The sequence below is a fragment of the Procambarus clarkii genome, chromosome 92, assembly GCF_040958095.1.
Source record: "Procambarus clarkii isolate CNS0578487 chromosome 92, FALCON_Pclarkii_2.0, whole genome shotgun sequence".
NCBI classification, from domain to species: Eukaryota; Metazoa; Arthropoda; class Malacostraca; order Decapoda; family Cambaridae; genus Procambarus; species Procambarus clarkii.
The window spans coordinates 4,938,182-4,955,692 of NC_091241.1; the positions used below are offsets into that span (position 1 = coordinate 4,938,182).

A 17,511-nucleotide genomic window follows, 5' to 3' on the forward strand; every position below is an offset into this window, starting at 1 on the left:
ATAACAGATTTCTCAGCACTATATGTAGGTTATGGCAAATCCTCCTGCTAATTGGGGTTTTTATTGTAACATATAGTTATGGCTAGATCGTGAATATAAAACTATGTATCCCTTTATATATTGTTTAGGTTAGCGCAAACCTCGCACGTAGATTCTATATATACTGGCTGTTAAAGTGTCTTAATCTAATGTGAAAAGGAATGGTGGTAGAGTCAAGAGGTGACTGGTGAGGGTGGGGCAGCAAGGTGCTCATTAATAGTGGGCGGAGGTGTACAATACCAGCAGGTGAATACAAGAGAGGAACAGTGCCCCTTCATAAGACCAGTTTCAACCAATCACCGCCCACACTCACATAACAACAATTCTTTCAGCCAATCACCACACACCCTCACATAACAACAATCCTCTCGGCCAATCATCGCTCGATCTTCCTTGCGTCTATATCTCTGTCCGGGTTTCATGAGTGCTGACTTCCTCGCAACAATTGTTTTTATATATTTTACATCTTAGAGTTTTTTCTAGGAGGATTAAAAAGTATTGTTTACGAATTTATATGTTTATTATATATTTACGGAAATGTATCTTTTTATTGTGTCTCATAATGGACATGGCAACAGTGAATAGGCACAATCGGACAAGCGATCAAGATTACCCCAACCAACATGGCTGATGGACGGAACACTTGTTTTGAATAGTGATTTGCTGCTGTAGTTCTTCACCAACGCCTTGAATATGTCCTGACCAGGTAAGCCAGTATGTGTCACCTCTTCCAGAGTGGCCGACGTAACTACAGTTTTCCCAGCACGGCTCAAATTACCCCGTCAACAAGTGGTCTTGACACGGGATCAGGCTGGAGACCCGAGAAGCCAAGTAAATGTTGTTTTGGCTGCACAAGGAGACTGTCAGGAAGTGGGTAGCTGTAGGATGGCTGGTAATTGTGTTAGAGGTGGACAGGGTTGCCTGTACGTGCTTGGGAGACACAGGAGCTGGACACCATAGCTGGGGAGGGTGATGCCCAGATGTAAACAGGGGCTCTTGGTGGTGCCAAGTGCCCAGTCAACAGGAAAGATGGCCGACTCTTGCCCACTTCTTTAGAAAACTTATTAAGTTAACCTTCATATGCTTTAGCTTCGGGCACTAGGTGTATGGGATGACCTGGAGGATACCTGGAAGGTACCTGGAAGATACCTGGAGAGGGTTTCAGGAGTTCTTCTGCTCCTCGAGCCTAGCCTGGGGCCAGGCTCGATTTGTGATAACTTGGTCCAACAGGTTGTTACTTGGAGCGGCATAGTGGCAGGTGGGAGTGTGGTCGTTTCATAGTCTGGCATGACATTGTGATCAGTTTGTCTATATATTTTAATTTCATAGCCAATATATTTCAGGTTTGGTGTATGTTTTTAACATTCACACCTGCCTATTTTATTCTTCACACATTCCTAATATAAGGTAAAATGTAGGTTAGAATTGGTGTGAAATCTACAGTACAGGGTATATGCCAAACACTAGAAAGTGATATGTGGGGTCCAGGCCATCTAGCCATTTTTCTAACGTAGAAAGAGAACGCAGACGACACTATAAACGCAGGAAAAAAATAACGGAACTGCTTATGCAGACACGAATTTCCCGTCAAAGAAGGAATAATTTAAATAGGGAGATTGAAGAAATCGAGCGGAAATTGAAACACTCATATGAAACTGAAGAAAGGCAGTTAGAACAGAAAGCCATTCAGGAAATAAAGAAAAGTCCAAAATATTTCTTCTCATATGCAAAATCAAAAGCAAAAACCACTGCCAGTATTGGACCTATTCGTACAAGTGAAGGTTCATACACGGAGGATGACAAAGAAATTAGTGAAATCCTAAAAAAGCAGTATGAGGACATGTTTAGCACTCCAATAAACAACATGAAGGTGGAAGATCCAGACAATTTCTTCATGCGGGATATTCAAACCCCTGTAAATATAACTGATATAAACACGAGCGCACTAAATTTTGAAAAAAGAAATTGAAAACATGCCCATGCACTCGGCCCCAGGTCCAGACTCATGGAATTCAATATTTATAAAGAAATGCAAAGTGCCGGTAGCACAGGCACTCAGTATAGTGTGGAGGAAGAGCTTGGACACGGGGGAGATACCAGATGCACTTAAAGTAGCAGACATAGCCCCTCTACACAAGGGAGGGAGCAAAGCATTGGCAAAAAATTATAGACCAGTTGCACTAACTTCGCACATCATAAAAGTATTTGAGAGAGTGATTAGGAGTCAGGTCACCAATTTCATGGAGACCAATGACCTTCACAACCCAGGCCAACATGGATTTCGAGCGGGAAGATCGTGCCTCTCACAGCTACTTGAGCACTACGACAAAGTCACTGAGGCATTAGAAGAGAAACAGAATGCTGATGTGATATACACGGACTTCGCAAAGGCTTTCGATAAATGTGACCATGGCGTGATAGCACACAAAATGAAGTCAATGGGAATAACCAGTAAAGTAGGACGCTGGATACTCAGTTTTCTGTCAAACAGGACTCAGCGAGTAACTGTCAACCATATAAAATCTAGTCCAAGTGCAGTGAAAAGCTCTGTACCTCAGGGTACAGTCCTTGCACCGCTGCTTTTCCTTATTCTCATATCAGATATAGACAAAAATACAAGTCACAGCTTCGTATCATCCTTTGCAGATGACACAAAAATCAGTATGAAAATTACCTCGGCTGAGGACATTGAAAAACTTCAAGCTGATATTAATAAAGTTTTCGACTGGGCATCAGAAAATAACATGATGTTTAACAGTGATAAATTCCAGGTACTCAGGTACAGTAAAAATGAGGACCTTAAACATAATACAGAGTACAAAACACAATCAAATGTACCCATAGTAGGAAAACAGCATGTAAAGGATTTGGGAATAATAATGTCTGATGACCTAACGTTTAAGGAGCATAACCAAGCAAATATTGCGACAGCCAGAAAAATGATAGGATGGATTACGAGAACTTTCAAATCCAGGGATCCCATCACAATGGTTGTACTCTTCAAGTCACTTGTGTTGTCCCGTCTTGAGTACTGTTCAGTACTTGCTTCCCCCTTCAGAGCAGGAGAGATTGCTGAAATAGAGGGAATACAGAGAACATATACGGCACGCATAGATGCAATAAAGCACCTAAATTATTGGGATCGTCTCAAAGCCCTCCAAATGTACTCACTAGAAAGAAGACGAGAGAGATATCAAATAATATACACCTGGAAGATACTGGAGGGCCAAGTACCAAATCTACACAGTAAAATAACAACGTACTGGAGTAAACGATATGGAAGAAAATGTAGAATAGAATCAGTGAAGAGCAGAGGTGCCATAGGCACAATCAGAGAACACTGTATAAACATCAGAGGTCCGCGGTTGTTCAACGTCCTCCCAGCAAGCATAAGAAATATTGCCGGAACAACCGTGGACATTTTCAAGAGGAAACTAGATTTATTCCTCCAAGGAGTGCCGGACCAACCGGGCTGTGGTGGGTATGTGGGCCTGCGGGCCGCTCCAAGCAACAGCCTGGTGGACCAAACTCTCACAAGTCGAGCCTGGCCTCGGGCCGGGCTTGGGGAGTAGAAGAACTCCCAGAACCCCATCAACCAGGTATCAACCAGGTAACCTAACTGAGGGTGGTCCAACATCTAGAGCATTATAGCAAGTAGAAAATTTGAATAAAGTTAGTTAGCCTTCTTAACCCCTGCACTGCTCACACATTTTCGGCAAAAAAGTCTTGGTGCAATTGTCAAGGACATATTTTTGTTGTTTTCATAAATGCTCAGGTAAAGTTAATGTCAAAATGTTTCCAAAGTCAACTATTTCCCTTTCAGAACACAAAGAGTAATGAAAACATTAAAAAACATAAAAATATAGTCTAATTAAAAAACAAAACTCACAACTCTTAGAGCGCCTAAAGGCGCTTTGCGCAGTGCAGTGATTAATGTTATATGATGAAGATGTAAAAATGTTATCGAAATACAGTAATTTATGTATATATGTATATATGTATATATATGTATATATATGTATATGTATATATATGTATATGTATATATATGTATATGTATATATATGTATATGGATATGTATGTATATGTATGTATATGTATGTATATGTATATATATGTATATGTATATATATATATGTATATATATGTATATGTATATATATGTATATGTATATATATGTATGTGTATATATATATATATATATATATATATATATATATATATATATATATATATATATATATATATATATATATATATATAATTATATGTATGTATATATATGTATATATATATTATATGTATGTATGTAAATAATCATACATTATAATTTTAAATGTGGTATCATTTTTACTTGACCTAGTAAAATGCATAGTTATGTGCTCACATAACCGTATGTATCGTCTTGTATATAAACAAACAAGTAAAACTGGTTAACATTGAAATGATGGGAATAAAAAATGTTGTGTATATAGCATTCAATATTTTAAATAAAGATTGTTTAATTTCTTTCTCTGGTTACAAAAAATGCAATTTTTAATTTATTTTAAGGGTTCCAATTTTTGAATCCCTTCTTTCCCAGGCACACTTCTCAAACCATTGTTCTCTCGTGCATTAACCCAATTTGTCTCTTCTGTCTTACTAAGAACTTTCCCTTTGGCCTCCTCTACTGAGGTGGTGTTCAAGTAAAGCTCTGGGAGCTACTGAGCTAAGAAGCTACCCTGCCAGAAGCTAAGCATTGAATGTAATGAAGTGCCCTTTCTTAGTGGGCTCCCTGTGGCTCATTGTCCCCACCATTTTCCCTTCTTTTTTGTGTGGTTAATAATTTTGAGTGGTTGTTGGCTCCGGTGATTTTCAGCTAAGTGGGTTTTTGGACTTGATTCTATATGGTATTGGTTTGTAACTTGTGATGTAGCATGAGCCCAGATTTTTGGTGATTGAAGCTGCAAATGCTCAGGGCTACCTTTCCCAAGTGCTCTGTAGCACTGCCCATGCACTAACAGAGTTCTCCGGTATGTTCAAGAGTTTGTACTCTTAAAGGTGTGTTTTGTTTGGAGTTGCCCTTGTCTTAGGTTAGGGGTCTAGTTGCCCCTAACCTGGGTTAAAACAGGTGGAACTAGTGTTGTCTGGTGGAGCACTGGGGACTCAAACTTGTTTCATACGGTACACTGAGATTGACCCTTACAGCTGTGTAGGCTTACTTTTAGGTCTGGCATAGCATCCCTAGTGCATGGGTGTCCAGCTTGGTTTACCCTTCACGCCCTGGTAAACCCCTTGTGGTTTGTATTGATTAATGTTTTTTTCCACAGAGTACATGGAGGTGTCTCAAAACACCTATGTACTGTATTCTGTTATTCTCTGAAATTCGTATTGTCTGGTTCTCTGAAGACCTTATTTTGCACTTTGGATCTGTTCGTTTTAATTTTTTGTTTCTGCGGGGAAGGGTCTTAGGGTTCCCTGAAGCTACAGTTACTGATAGTAACTTTAGGGAGCCACCGGAGATCATCTAGAAATTAGTATTTCATTACGTTCAACACTTGGTTCTTTTTTCTTCTTTACTATTGTAAAGTGTAGTAAAATGGTAATACTGTAATACAATATATAATTACGTACAGTATTCACACAAATGCCAAAGTTGAATATGTTTTCAGAATAAAATACTGTGGTAATTTGTATTTTTGAAAATAAATCTAGAATTACTGTGGTCTAATTGTGAATACTTTTATATATTTTTTCAGGGGAGTAGAGGATCTAGTGGTAGTGAATAACAATGGGGAACAAGCACAGCTGTTGTGTGTACCCTGGAGGTCGAGGCTCGGGCCGCTCTGCCTCCAGTCAAAAGGTTTGTCTTGACTACTGTCATTATGTATCCCATTAAGGTACTCCTTATAGCTTTCTCTATTCAATTCAATTTCTTTCTTTATTATGCACCCCATACCCATGCCGTGGGCAGTGGTGTAAAGGGTTACAGAGGCACATAATAAGTTCAGGAACTAAACTCCCAAGCTTTCTCTATTAATTTTGTTTTTCTTTCTTTGACAAAATGTCTGGTGTCTGTACAATATGCATTTATGTATAGACTGGAAACTTTAAAATACAATGTATCTTGGACTTAACACTTTCAGCTCGTGGCGACGGCTATTGCGTCCATAATTATCTTTCCAGATGTCGACGGAGATGCATTTTGCATTGAGAATTAAAATGTTTGTTAAAATTCCAGTTATTGTTTGATTATTATGAGACTAGTTTTAAAATGTGCACCTGTAAATGTCAAACGATTTGATACCAAAATGAATGACAGCACAGAAATTGAGGTCAGAACACTGGAAAGAGTATACACTTTTTAGTGTGGGTACACACTCCCATGAAATGCCAGGCCCACCTTTGGGTGGGCTGGGGCACGCACACCGGGCTACGCAAAGTGTTAAGAGTTAGTTAAACTGTCATCATTAATGTCTGCTACCAACTTGGTGCTTCTCTACATTGTTTTCATCAATTTGTGCCATGTTCACCAGTCAATAGGAGCCTGTCAATAGGAGCCTTGTGGCTTTCCCTGTGTGGAGTGTAACACCTCGGATTGAACTCTATACGTAGCTTGACGAGTGTATGGGATTACACGAAGAAGAGGCACACTAAAGTCTTGAATCTATGGACTAGGGAAATGATAAGTAATTGATAGACACAAAAGCAGCTGACGCTGTTTATTGTAACCTGTTCAATAATTCCTGTTCTTGGGGGCCAGGAAGTCTGTACCTATTTTACTGTTAGGTGAACAAAGTCATCAGGTAAAAGGAAATGAATCCAATTGTATCTTGTTCCTGGGGGACTGAACCTGGATCCTTCAGTTGTGAGCTGATCACATACAGTAGTACATAAATCTCGCATTTTTATTCAGCCCACATTCTTTTAACTTTTGTGACCTATGGAGTGTGATGATTGTGATCATTTACATCTCGAGTCACAAGAAAATGTGTATACAGTACCAAAATTAAGTGAATATTAGTACTTAATGATGTCTATAATATTATAAATAATCAGGCAGAAGGGGAAGGAAGTCAAAGGTGGAGGAGGATAATTTATGAATAATTAGTACAAGTATGACACATGCTGGCTACAGCATGAATATTTAGTGTACTGCTGTCGTGTGTGGATTATCTAAGGCATACCTTGCTGTGGCATGGTAAATGTCAATTTGTTATGCTTCACCTATGAGAAGAGTATTGTGTAATACAGTATTTGTGTTGTTACATGGCAGGGGGCTGGTGGAGGGTCAGGAGATGCTAACCATGAAGATGTGTCTGAGGAGCACATGTATAACCTGCAACACATCAGTGAGAGAGAACCTGATGATCTTGACCAGGACCCAAGCCTTCATCCCTCAGCTGGTCCACTCTTCCTCTCCAAGTCTAGACAACTTATTGAGAGTAAGTAATTATGAATAACCTTTACAGTGTGAGTGAAAGAAAGCTTTTGTAGTTGCCCAAATGTAGTTGCAGGGTGAGAGCTACGCTTGTAGTGTCCTGTCTTCCCAGTACTCTTTGTCGTGTAACGTTTTGTAACCAAGACAGTTTTGGCCTCCACCGTCTCGCTTAACTTGTTCCAACCGTCTACCACTCTGCAAAAGAAAACTATATAATATTTTTTTCATTATAATTTTTACCCCCCTTCTTTCTTGACAAAGTGTGTCATTTCCTCGATTCTTTACCTTTCTTCCTCTTTACTAATTGTTAGTTTGTAGTCTTCAGCTGTGGACTAAGCGTCTAATGGTGTTTACGTGTTTTGCTTTCTGTGAAGTTTGCAGTTGTTTGTAATATTTTGCTTGCTTTCTGGATGTTTTCTCAGTGAGGGGTAATCATAACAATCTTCTGCTTCCTGTGTTTCTGTGAGGGGCGGGGCCAGGTTCAGACTGTGGTCTCTGATGAGGCACACGGGACTCCTATGGCTGATATGACACAGTTGGGGAAACTATCTCAGTGAGGTAGCTGCAAGAAACCACCGAGGCCATACCAGAAAGTCATTTAATTACAATTAATGCTTTTTTACATCTCGTCTGTTTTCAACCTCTTACCTCTGTAATGCCTTGTTGCACTATTTTCTCGGCTATCATTCTCATTGTGAGTTGGACCCTCGGTCACATTATTTCATAAAGCCACCGTGTTTCTCTCGTGTAGCCTAACCTCGTCTAACACAGACTTCAGCAATCTCATCTGTCAATTATCTCGGTGATTCAGCCTGTATATTTGGTAAATGTTTATTTTGAATTGTTACCCGAATTTGCAAATTATAGTTCAGCAAAAATTATTTTTGAAAAAATTTAGTTATAGATACAGTACTGTACAGGTACTTGCATTGTGAATGCAAATATCACATGTTTGTGAAGCAAATGTCACAATGTTGCTGAAAATTAATAACCCAACCCACACATGTGAAAAAGTGACAGCATTTAGGTTTGATGAGGGTCCAGGATGGACCAAAATGTTGTCACTTTTCTCTCTGTGCATGTGGGTTGGGTTATTAATGTATGTGATATTTGTTGTTGAGAACACAGTTTCTCGACACCAATGTAAAGAAGTAACAAGTTGAAAATAGACTTTGTGTAGTGTAAAACCCTTGCAGGTGAAATATTGTCTAGTCTATTCTCATCTATGTATTTCTCAACGTAGTTGTGGCAAGATTGGCAAGAAATTTCAAGTGATGACTTGAACAAGGTTATTTATTTATTTTATTTTTCTTACAGATGGCCTTATCAGAAGAAGAAGTAGAAGTCATGTGAGTATTCTACCTAACACTCTGGCGTTACGGGGTCTGCCCACGTGCTACCCTTTGAGGTGAATCGGGTATGAGTGGGTTAGCAGAGTGCTGCACGTGAATGTTTTTGCATTTTTCTAATTTATAATGTTGTTTATTATCGTTCATTAGTTTCTTTAAATGTAGGTGTTCACAAATGATTTTTTTTTAATAAAAATATTAAAAAAGGATATTTTTACAAATTTAATGTTATTTCAATGGTGGGGTTGAAATGGATTTTATTCAATAAATGATTATCCTGCACTGTGTAAAAAAAAAAAATAATAATTTACGTTGTAATGCTGGTTGTCATGCATAGTTTTGTTTACATGTTAATGTTTATGCAGATGATTGCATTATTGTATTTAAAAACAAAAAGGATTGCATTATAGTCACGTCTTATGCACACGCACCTCCCATACCCCTAAACTACACTTTGAGCGAACAGGTTGATGGAGTACTAAACATGAATGAAGTACTGTACAGTATATGTAGTTAGTTTTGCAGCCGATTATTACTATATGTAATTTGTTTTTGTGATAATGTTCACAAATGATTGGTCAATCCTAGAGTAAAAAGAAGAAAGAGGATTGTACAGTACAGTATAACAATTTATGCTAGTGTTACCATAGTGAATGTGAAGCAGTTTTGCCTGGATTGTGGAAATAGTCATCCAGTCTTACAATGTGTACAAACATTTAATACTTTTACAGCTGTTCATTGACACATACATAGTTTTTGTAAGTGTGAATGTTTGCATATGATTGCTCAATTGTATGGGAGAAATAGTGTTGCTTAAAAATCTGATTCATGGGAAATTTCAAAGCAAATGGCAAAATATATATATTCTTCATCAATGACTTGCTCCTTTTATCTATTGCTGCTACATGATGAGGTAATATATAATATTCACCGTTATAACATCACTTATTTGGCTACTGAAACAAATGGCTATATAAATGTGTGAAGAAGTGCAAGCATCGACATGTCCATGGAGTCATACTGTACTCGCCTAGTTGTGCTTGCAGGGGTTGAGCTCTGGCCCTTTGGTCTGTGTGCTAGCAAGCATGGCCGACCCATCACGTGGTTGTCTTAAACTTCACCCACTCCTGAAATGCATTATATATAGTCTGTCATATTATAACTTTATATTTGTGCTTGGTGATCTTCACGAGTCGGTGTTACATACCGAGTCGTGAGAATGGGAGTGTATTAATATACCCCAAGCAACACGGTTACACGTGTTTGTCTGGTCTGTCTGCTTATCTCTTTGGCCTTGTCCCTTGTATACTAAACTTTTCCATAATATGGCCCTCTTCAGTCTGAATATTAGTAAACAACTTTACTGTACTGCATAATATTAATATTATTCTGTTCGATAATCTTTATCAGTTTTTCTACCTACATACTTGATAGTTAAGTGGCTGGCAGTGACCCTGCATTGGTTACTGTCTCACTATTCTGCCACTTGCTGCTTGCTATATTTAGACAGGAAAATGGTTGGAGCGATGTGTTCAATGAATATCTGATTAGTCATATATTTTTATGTATTTGAATTGAATTATTTACTACAATTTTGTTCGTAAACCAGTTGGATGATGGTCGAACTTTGAAGAAGTCTTCATCCTGCTCAACTATCTATTTGGATGACTCGACAGTCTCCCAGCCTAACCTGAAAAACACAATAAAGTGTGTAGCACTTGCAATATACTACCACATCAGAAACCGAAATGATAACAGGGTGCTGGACATATTCGATGAGAAACTTCACCCATTAACGGTAAGTCTCTTTATATAGTGGCATTTGTTTAAACATAGTAAAATAAATCTTGATGAATGAAGCACATTTGAATATTTTTTCCTTATAACCTTTTTGAAAAGGTTATATTTGGAGTCTAAATACTGAACATTACTGTACAAGGTTTGTTTGGCAGACATTTAAATAAATTTAAGGAGTACTGTACATGTGCAATAATATACTGTACTGTGGAGAAAATATAATACAAAAATAAAACATTTTAATTGGGCTACAAAATTTGGCATTCGGCTGATAATTGGCTTGCATCTATGTGTAGTATAATGTCTTGAGAGTTTTGAGCCAATGAGGTTGCTGCTTGAGTGTTGGTACCATAGGTACCTGGGTGTTAGTCAGCTGTCATGGGCTGCTTCCTGGGGGTGGAGGCCTGGTCAAGGACCGGGCTGCGGGGACACTAAAAAAAAGCCCCGAAATCATCTCAAGATAACCTCAAGATTGGTGCTGGCTTCATAACACATTCATGGTGACTTGCCTTATTGGCAAATGTGTACAAAGACATTAATGGTGACATGTGGTTATTAGTCCGGGCTATTGGGAATTTTGCTCACTCAAGTGTGTTTGTAGACAAATGTCATTAAACAGTGATTTCCATTACTAGGTGTGCATTACACAACAAGGTATAGTATGTCTCATAAGGGCCAATTATGTGTATTTACTCTAAACTTGCATAATGTAGAAGAAACGGTCAAGAGCAAGGTATTCCATTTCAGAGGGATGGAGTTCCTCCTGACTATGACAGACACAATCCTGAACACCGGCACATCTACAAGTTTGTACGGACACTCTTCAATGCTGCTCAGCTCACTGCCGAATGTGCAATCATTACGCTAGTCTACCTGGAGAGGTTAGTGTCAGTTTGCAAGCACTGAGAGAGTGGTACCTGTTGATATGGTCACAATACAGGAATAAATGTGGTAAGGTTAGATTAGTTCAGGGAAGATGAGTTGTGTAGAGTATACCGCCTCTTACCTGAATTCGAGTTGCCTTTTTGTTTTGCATTGTCTATCATGATTCGCCACACTTTTTACCTTGATTCCAATATTTTTCCATATAATTAACTCTCCTACTTCTTGCAGTACCTGTACTGTGTTTTTTCCTATAAAAACATGTCAGTTATGACGCACTGCAGCAGGCCTCTTGACCTATACTAGGTTAACACGTACCTATCCAATCTATTCTTGAAGCCTGTTAAACTGTTTGTCAAAATAATACTAGATGGCAGCCCATCCCACCCACCCATCCACAGCCTGTTTCCAAACCCAGCACTGAATGTAATGAAATGCCTCTTTCTGGACGAATCTCGGTGGCTTCCTGAAGCTATAAGGCCGAGATTGCTCCATGCAAATGGTCACATCAAAAGCACGAGTTCAGCATAGACAACTAGGAACCAGAGCCAAAACCAGAACCCCTCACAGAGGTGCAGAGATTGAGTGACAATGCACCAGAACCCCTCACAGAGGTGCAGAGATTGAGTGACAATGCACCACCACACCAGGAAATCACCCAGAAAGTCAGAAGCTTTACACACAACTGGAGGAATAACGAGGACCTAAGCCTCCAAATCGACAATCAATACCACAAACAATTCACACAGAACAAGAACAACATTCAAAATAAGTGGGACTCATGATACTAAATGCCACCAGGCAGCCCAGCTTCTGCATGCAGCCAAATGCCTCAAAGAGGCATTTAATTACATTCAATGCTGGGTTTCTCTAGGCTGCCCTGATGCTAAATAACCACAGAGAAAAACTGGGACTTGCCACAGGAGGAGGAGAGGCAGCATGCACTATGATGGAGAAAATCCAGCTTGGGCCTTGGCCCACTTATCCACCTTTTTATTTTTCTCTTCTATTTCTTCTCCTCCTCCCTCCCCCACCCCCCCTCTTTCCGGAGGTGATTACTCGGTTTTGGTCTTCTGTGGCTGCTTCTTTCCGGTTGAATTCTGAACTTTTCTGTTCCTGTGGTTCTTATCCTCGCTCTTGGAGATGATCTAGTAGGGCCAGGGCTTCACCTGCTGGGTGTCACTGCAGGCTCTTGTTGGAGCCAGATTCAGGTCGTGTCTTTCCTGTTGTTGATGTGTCTTCTGCTTGTTGGCGCTGTTTTTATACTTTGCAGAGGGCTACCACTGGTTTGTTCCTTTCGCTGGGCAGTTGTTGATGGAGTGGAGGGGGGGGGGGGGCCTCGTCTGGTTTGCAGACTTCTTGTCCCACAATTTGTGGGCTTTTTGGGTTGTTTTACAAGGCCATCAATTGGAGTTGGTCAATCCTCCTTCCCTTCTGGGGGGTCAGTGCTTTTGGAGCAGGCTTCTTCCCCTTGCCTGAATCGGGTCATTGCAGAATGGGTGGCTTCCAGCAGTGTCAAAACGAATGCATCTCTTTGCTGGATGTCCTCTTCCTGTTTCCAAAATGGGACTTGGCAGAACTCCAGTTCATCCTCGGTTTGTCATTGATTGAACTAGTTCATCCTTTGACCTACTTTCTGTATGAACACTCTGGTCCAGGTTCATCTCATGTTGGAGGCTGGGTCTTGGATGATTTCCCCCCTGAACCTCCAGGATGTTTGACACATCCCTATACAGTGCTGTATATCCAAGATTCAGGGATTGATTAGTTTTTGTAGTAGAGTGTCAGGTCTACTGCTTCAGGGTGCTTCCCTTTAGATTGCATCTGGGTTCTTGTGTTTTCACCAGATTGACACAGGTCGTTATTGTATTTGTTTTTTGTGGGTTCATGTCCTGGCCTACCTCGACAACTGGTTTGTGTGTACTAGTCAGGGAACTGGTTCTTTCCCAGTTCGCTGGGTTTGGGTTCCTGGTGAACCAGCGGAAGTCCCAGTTGGTTCTGTCACAGATTCAGACTTAGTTGGCCTCATGGGGGACTCTTAACCAGCGTTACTTTCCCTTCCTCTGGCGACTTTGCTCTGGCTACAGTGTTGTTGATGTTGAGGCAGCCCCAGGTGACTGAGCAGTTGGTTGTGCCCAAACTTTTTTTGTGTGGATCGTGCAGCAGCAGCCTAATGACCTGTAGCGGATATACAACAGAGTTCCATCATACAGTAGTTCATTGAATACTGGAGAAAGCCTAATTTTTTTCATATGGTCACTAGCCCAGCAGAGAGACCTATTGAGCACAGTGACAACCAGTGCAACGAATGATGCCAGTACAGTACATTTCTGTGCACTGTTACCAATGTGCTCCTGTTTGCTGCATTACATATGAATATGGCTTGCTCTCTTAATGGTTAATTATCATACATAATGACATGTTTATGTAGTAATATATACTGGTATATTATATTGGTTAATTGTTACAGCTAGGCAAGAATAGGGACCTTGACATTAGTTCATTGTAAGAATCATTTAAATAGTAATTTTTAGTGTTTCGTTGCTATTATTAGCGTAGTTTTTTAAGATATGAATCTAGCAAAATTCAGTTGAATTATCTAGGAATGAAGTTGATATAAAAACATGTTTACACAGGGTACCATGTTTGTTTAGACGTCTTACTTTACCTCGGCATGCCTCGGCAACGTTACATAGCCTCTTCCTTCCAGAGATCATCTCTGTTTAATACCTAATCCCCCTTGTATATTTTTTTTTTTATATTATGCTATATATTATTTTCAGATTGTTGACATATGCGGACATTGACATGACACCGGGAACATGGAAGCGCATTGTCTTAGGTGCTATCATTCTTGCCAGTAAAGTTTGGGACGACCAAGCTGTGTGGAACGTAGATTATTGCCAGATATTAAAGGACATCTCTGTTGATGACATGTAAGACAACTCTTATTTTGTATGCTCTCTGTTTTCAATTACTATTTAACACACCAGTAATATTTGCAGGTAGATTACTTGTAATGGATATCTTGTTTTAAAGACAACTAATGGGATTGATTCAGGTATGGAAACACTTCACTTTAATAAATGGAGAACATTATTTCATGTTCATATCCAGTGATTGAACACATGTTAAACAATAGGTTTACTTTATGCTTTATTACAATAATTGTGCATGGGCTCATTTCAGTATAGTTGATGGTCAACAGTTAATATTGGCTGGTGTACACTGTGCTCACAATTACTGTGACTGTGTGCCTAGCTTGCTCACATAGGCTGGAAGTGTGAGGTCAGGTCAGGGCAGGCATGTGTGGGGTTCGGCAAGAACGAGGACATTTGTGCATGTGTGGGGTTCGGCAAGAACGAGGACATTTGTGCATGTGTGGGGTTTGGCAAGAACGAGGATGCGTGGGTGTGGATGTTTGGGGTCGGGCAGGGATGTGTGGTGTTGGGTGGAGATGTGTGGTGTTCAGCACTGGTGTGTAGGGATGGGTGAGAATTAGGGTAGGTGATGTGGGGGTGGTTGATGAAGGGCTGAATGGAGATGGGTGATGGGGGGGGGGGTTGTAGGGGATAGAATGGGAGTGGGTTAGGGGGGGAATTGTGTGTAGGTATGGGTGAGGGAGAGGAATGTGTGGGGGATGAATGAGGGAGGGGGATGGGTGGGGGTGATATGTGAGGTTAGGTGAGGAAGTATACAAGAAGGTGGTTGGGGGATGTATGGGTGGGGGTTATTGAGGGAAGGATGAGGGGGAGGCCTGAAGATAGAATTGAATAGCTACTGCCTTGCAGTTGTTTGTGGTGAGACTGAACTTTCAATTATTTGATTTTCCAAGATAAATATCAGAAAGTAAGATTTTTGCACTGCTGTAAAAATTGCTGTTGGCAATTCTTTTACACCTTGCTCACAATTCTTAGTCAAATGTTTTTGTCTAGTGAGGTTTTGAGCATCCACCATTACCTCGGTAATAAAATGTCTAGTCTACTGGAAGACGAGACATTTCTGGAAGGGCTCCCTCAGTAGCTCAGTTTTAAGGGCTGCTACTACCAGTCCTTAGAAAATTGCATCAGGCCCGCAAGATCCACCTTGCTTACATGGAGCCACAACCAAAAAAAAAAGGGGGGGGGGGTGAGATTAAGGAGCTTATGGATCGGAGATTATCCCAAACCTCGGAAAAAACTTGGTAAGCAGGGCAGATCCTAAAAAACCAGCAACAACTAGTAGAAAAATAGGAATTCTGGAGGTAAGGTGGTTCATGAGTGAGATGGCAGGGTGGCCAAGACCCCAGGTGCCCTGGGCTGCCCATCTAATGGTTGTCAAGCTCATCATGGATAAGTTGTATACCCTGTGCAGACGAGGAGTCACAGTAACGTGGCTGAAATATGTTGACCAAACCACGCACTAGAAAGTGAATCAACTTGACACAATCGACTTGAAAATGGTCCAGGACGGACCAAAACATTGTTGTCCCTTCACTTCCTAGTGTGTGGTTTGGTTAACTTGTATACCCTGCAGAAATTATCATTTGCCTTGTTTGCCTCGTGGTTCCTAATTTCCCTCGAGCAGTTATTTGCTTTGTTGCCCCAGATATTTTGCTTCGGCTTCCAGTAGGCAAGGGTGGGTTTCATAGGCCTGGTGTGATCTTCCGAGACATGGAAGTATGGGTCTTGGCATTTTTTGGGGGGTAGCTACTGGGGACCCAGCAGGAAAGTGCTTTTCAAAACATATAACACTTGACTTTTTTATGAATAATTTTGTTCCATGTTTTATTTTGTAATTAATATAAATTGTGTGATGAACAGGAATGAATTGGAGCGCCAGTACCTGGTAATGATCCAGTTCAACATAAATGTGCCCTCCTCTGTCTATGCCAAGTATTACTTCAGCTTACGCACGCTGGCAGAGGCCAACGATTTGTCATTCCCAGCAGAAACTCTGAGTAAAGAGCGTGCCCAGAAGTTGGAGGCCATGTCACGTATCTGTGAAGATAAGTATGCTGCCCAGATGGGGCGCAATGGCCATAAGAAGTGGAACAGTCTGGACAATATCAGTGCTGCTGCCTCTCGACGCTCGGTAGCGATCCTTTCGTGATCTTAGGTTCTAAGATAAAGTTATTATGCACAGAGGTCTATAAATATGTTAAGAAATATACATCATCTTGCTTCAGTTTCAACCTCCATGTTTGTTAACTTTGGTGGTGGTGATATTTTTTTATTACATGATGAAACCAGAGTTCATGATGACCATGTTGTGCTGGTCCCTGACTAATCTCACAATATTTGCCAAACACATTATGACTAGCAAATTAAAAGATACTATTTTACCTCACACATTTGATACAAAAACTGTGTTGTATGTGAAATATATGAAGTCTTTTATACAATGGGGATGTTGTAATGAAAAACAAAGTATTGTATGACAAATTTATATATGTGTATAGCAGTGTGCAAACACTTGAAAATAAGTGTTCATTACTAATTAATATGAAAGAAAATGTGGAAAAGTATAGTTTGCTTCCTCAGTGAGAAACACTAAAATATGAAAGGGAAGCAAATATTGATTGTGTCTTGAGACAGTGAAAGCCTTTATTCAAGCAATATATAAAAATAAATATATAAATATATTACCTTGGACGATGAAATCTTTTTATTGGTTTCCAGCATTTTTATATATACTGTAATGTAAAAATTTAAAAAATTATAAAACTTGCATTCGACTGATACTATACAGTGATATCTAGTGTACATTTCCAAGAATGGAAAGTGCGCGTAACAGAGGTAATCGGGTAGTGTTGTGTGTACAGGTATGACTGATATTTTGCAAGGAGTGATAATCACTTAAGCCATTTTTTACTGTGATGTGCCACTGTTGAGAACGAGGCCATTTGTGTCCGAGTTAATCTCTTGCGTCTATGTTATTAATTCATCTTTATAACAAGTTGTTGTATTACTTCGTGTAATTACGTATCGATCATTCACCTTATCGGCTTTTTGTAGCTAGGCATAATTGTTCTTTGGTATAT

General features: G+C 39.9%; 1 protein-coding gene across 2 annotated transcripts; it reads left to right on the forward strand.

Moving 5' to 3' along the window:
• The first annotated feature begins 608 nt into the window (after positions 1–608).
• Positions 609–17,130, forward strand: CycY (cyclin Y). 2 transcript variants are annotated; one of them, XM_045770028.2, is made up of 8 exons: positions 609–745; positions 5,780–5,883; positions 7,297–7,465; positions 8,779–8,810; positions 10,420–10,608; positions 11,355–11,488; positions 14,273–14,425; positions 16,292–17,130. In XM_045770028.2, the coding sequence occupies exons 2-8, from the start codon at positions 5,812–5,814 to the stop codon at positions 16,578–16,580; spliced, it is 1,038 nt and encodes a 345-aa protein (XP_045625984.1). In that variant the 5' UTR covers positions 609–745; positions 5,780–5,811; the 3' UTR covers positions 16,581–17,130. The 2 variants fall into 2 exon arrangements, with proteins under 2 accessions (XP_045625984.1, XP_045625986.1); XM_045770030.2 differs by lacking the exon at positions 609–745 and adding an exon at positions 763–870.
• The last annotated feature ends 381 nt before the right edge of the window (positions 17,131–17,511 follow it).

What these genes read in the sequence shown, in the direction of transcription:
- CycY (XM_045770028.2), top strand. Translation starts at nt 5,812, where the DNA reads ATGGGGAACAAGCACAGCTGTTGTGTGTACCCTGGAGGTCGAGGCTCG. An exon ending in GAAGAAGAAGTAGAAGTCAT is followed by an intron (nt 8,811 to 10,419) that starts GTGAGTATTCTA and finishes TTCGTAAACCAG; the next exon opens with TTGGATGATGGTCGAACTTT. An exon ending in AGAAACTTCACCCATTAACG is followed by an intron (nt 10,609 to 11,354) that starts GTAAGTCTCTTT and finishes ATTCCATTTCAG; the next exon opens with AGGGATGGAGTTCCTCCTGA.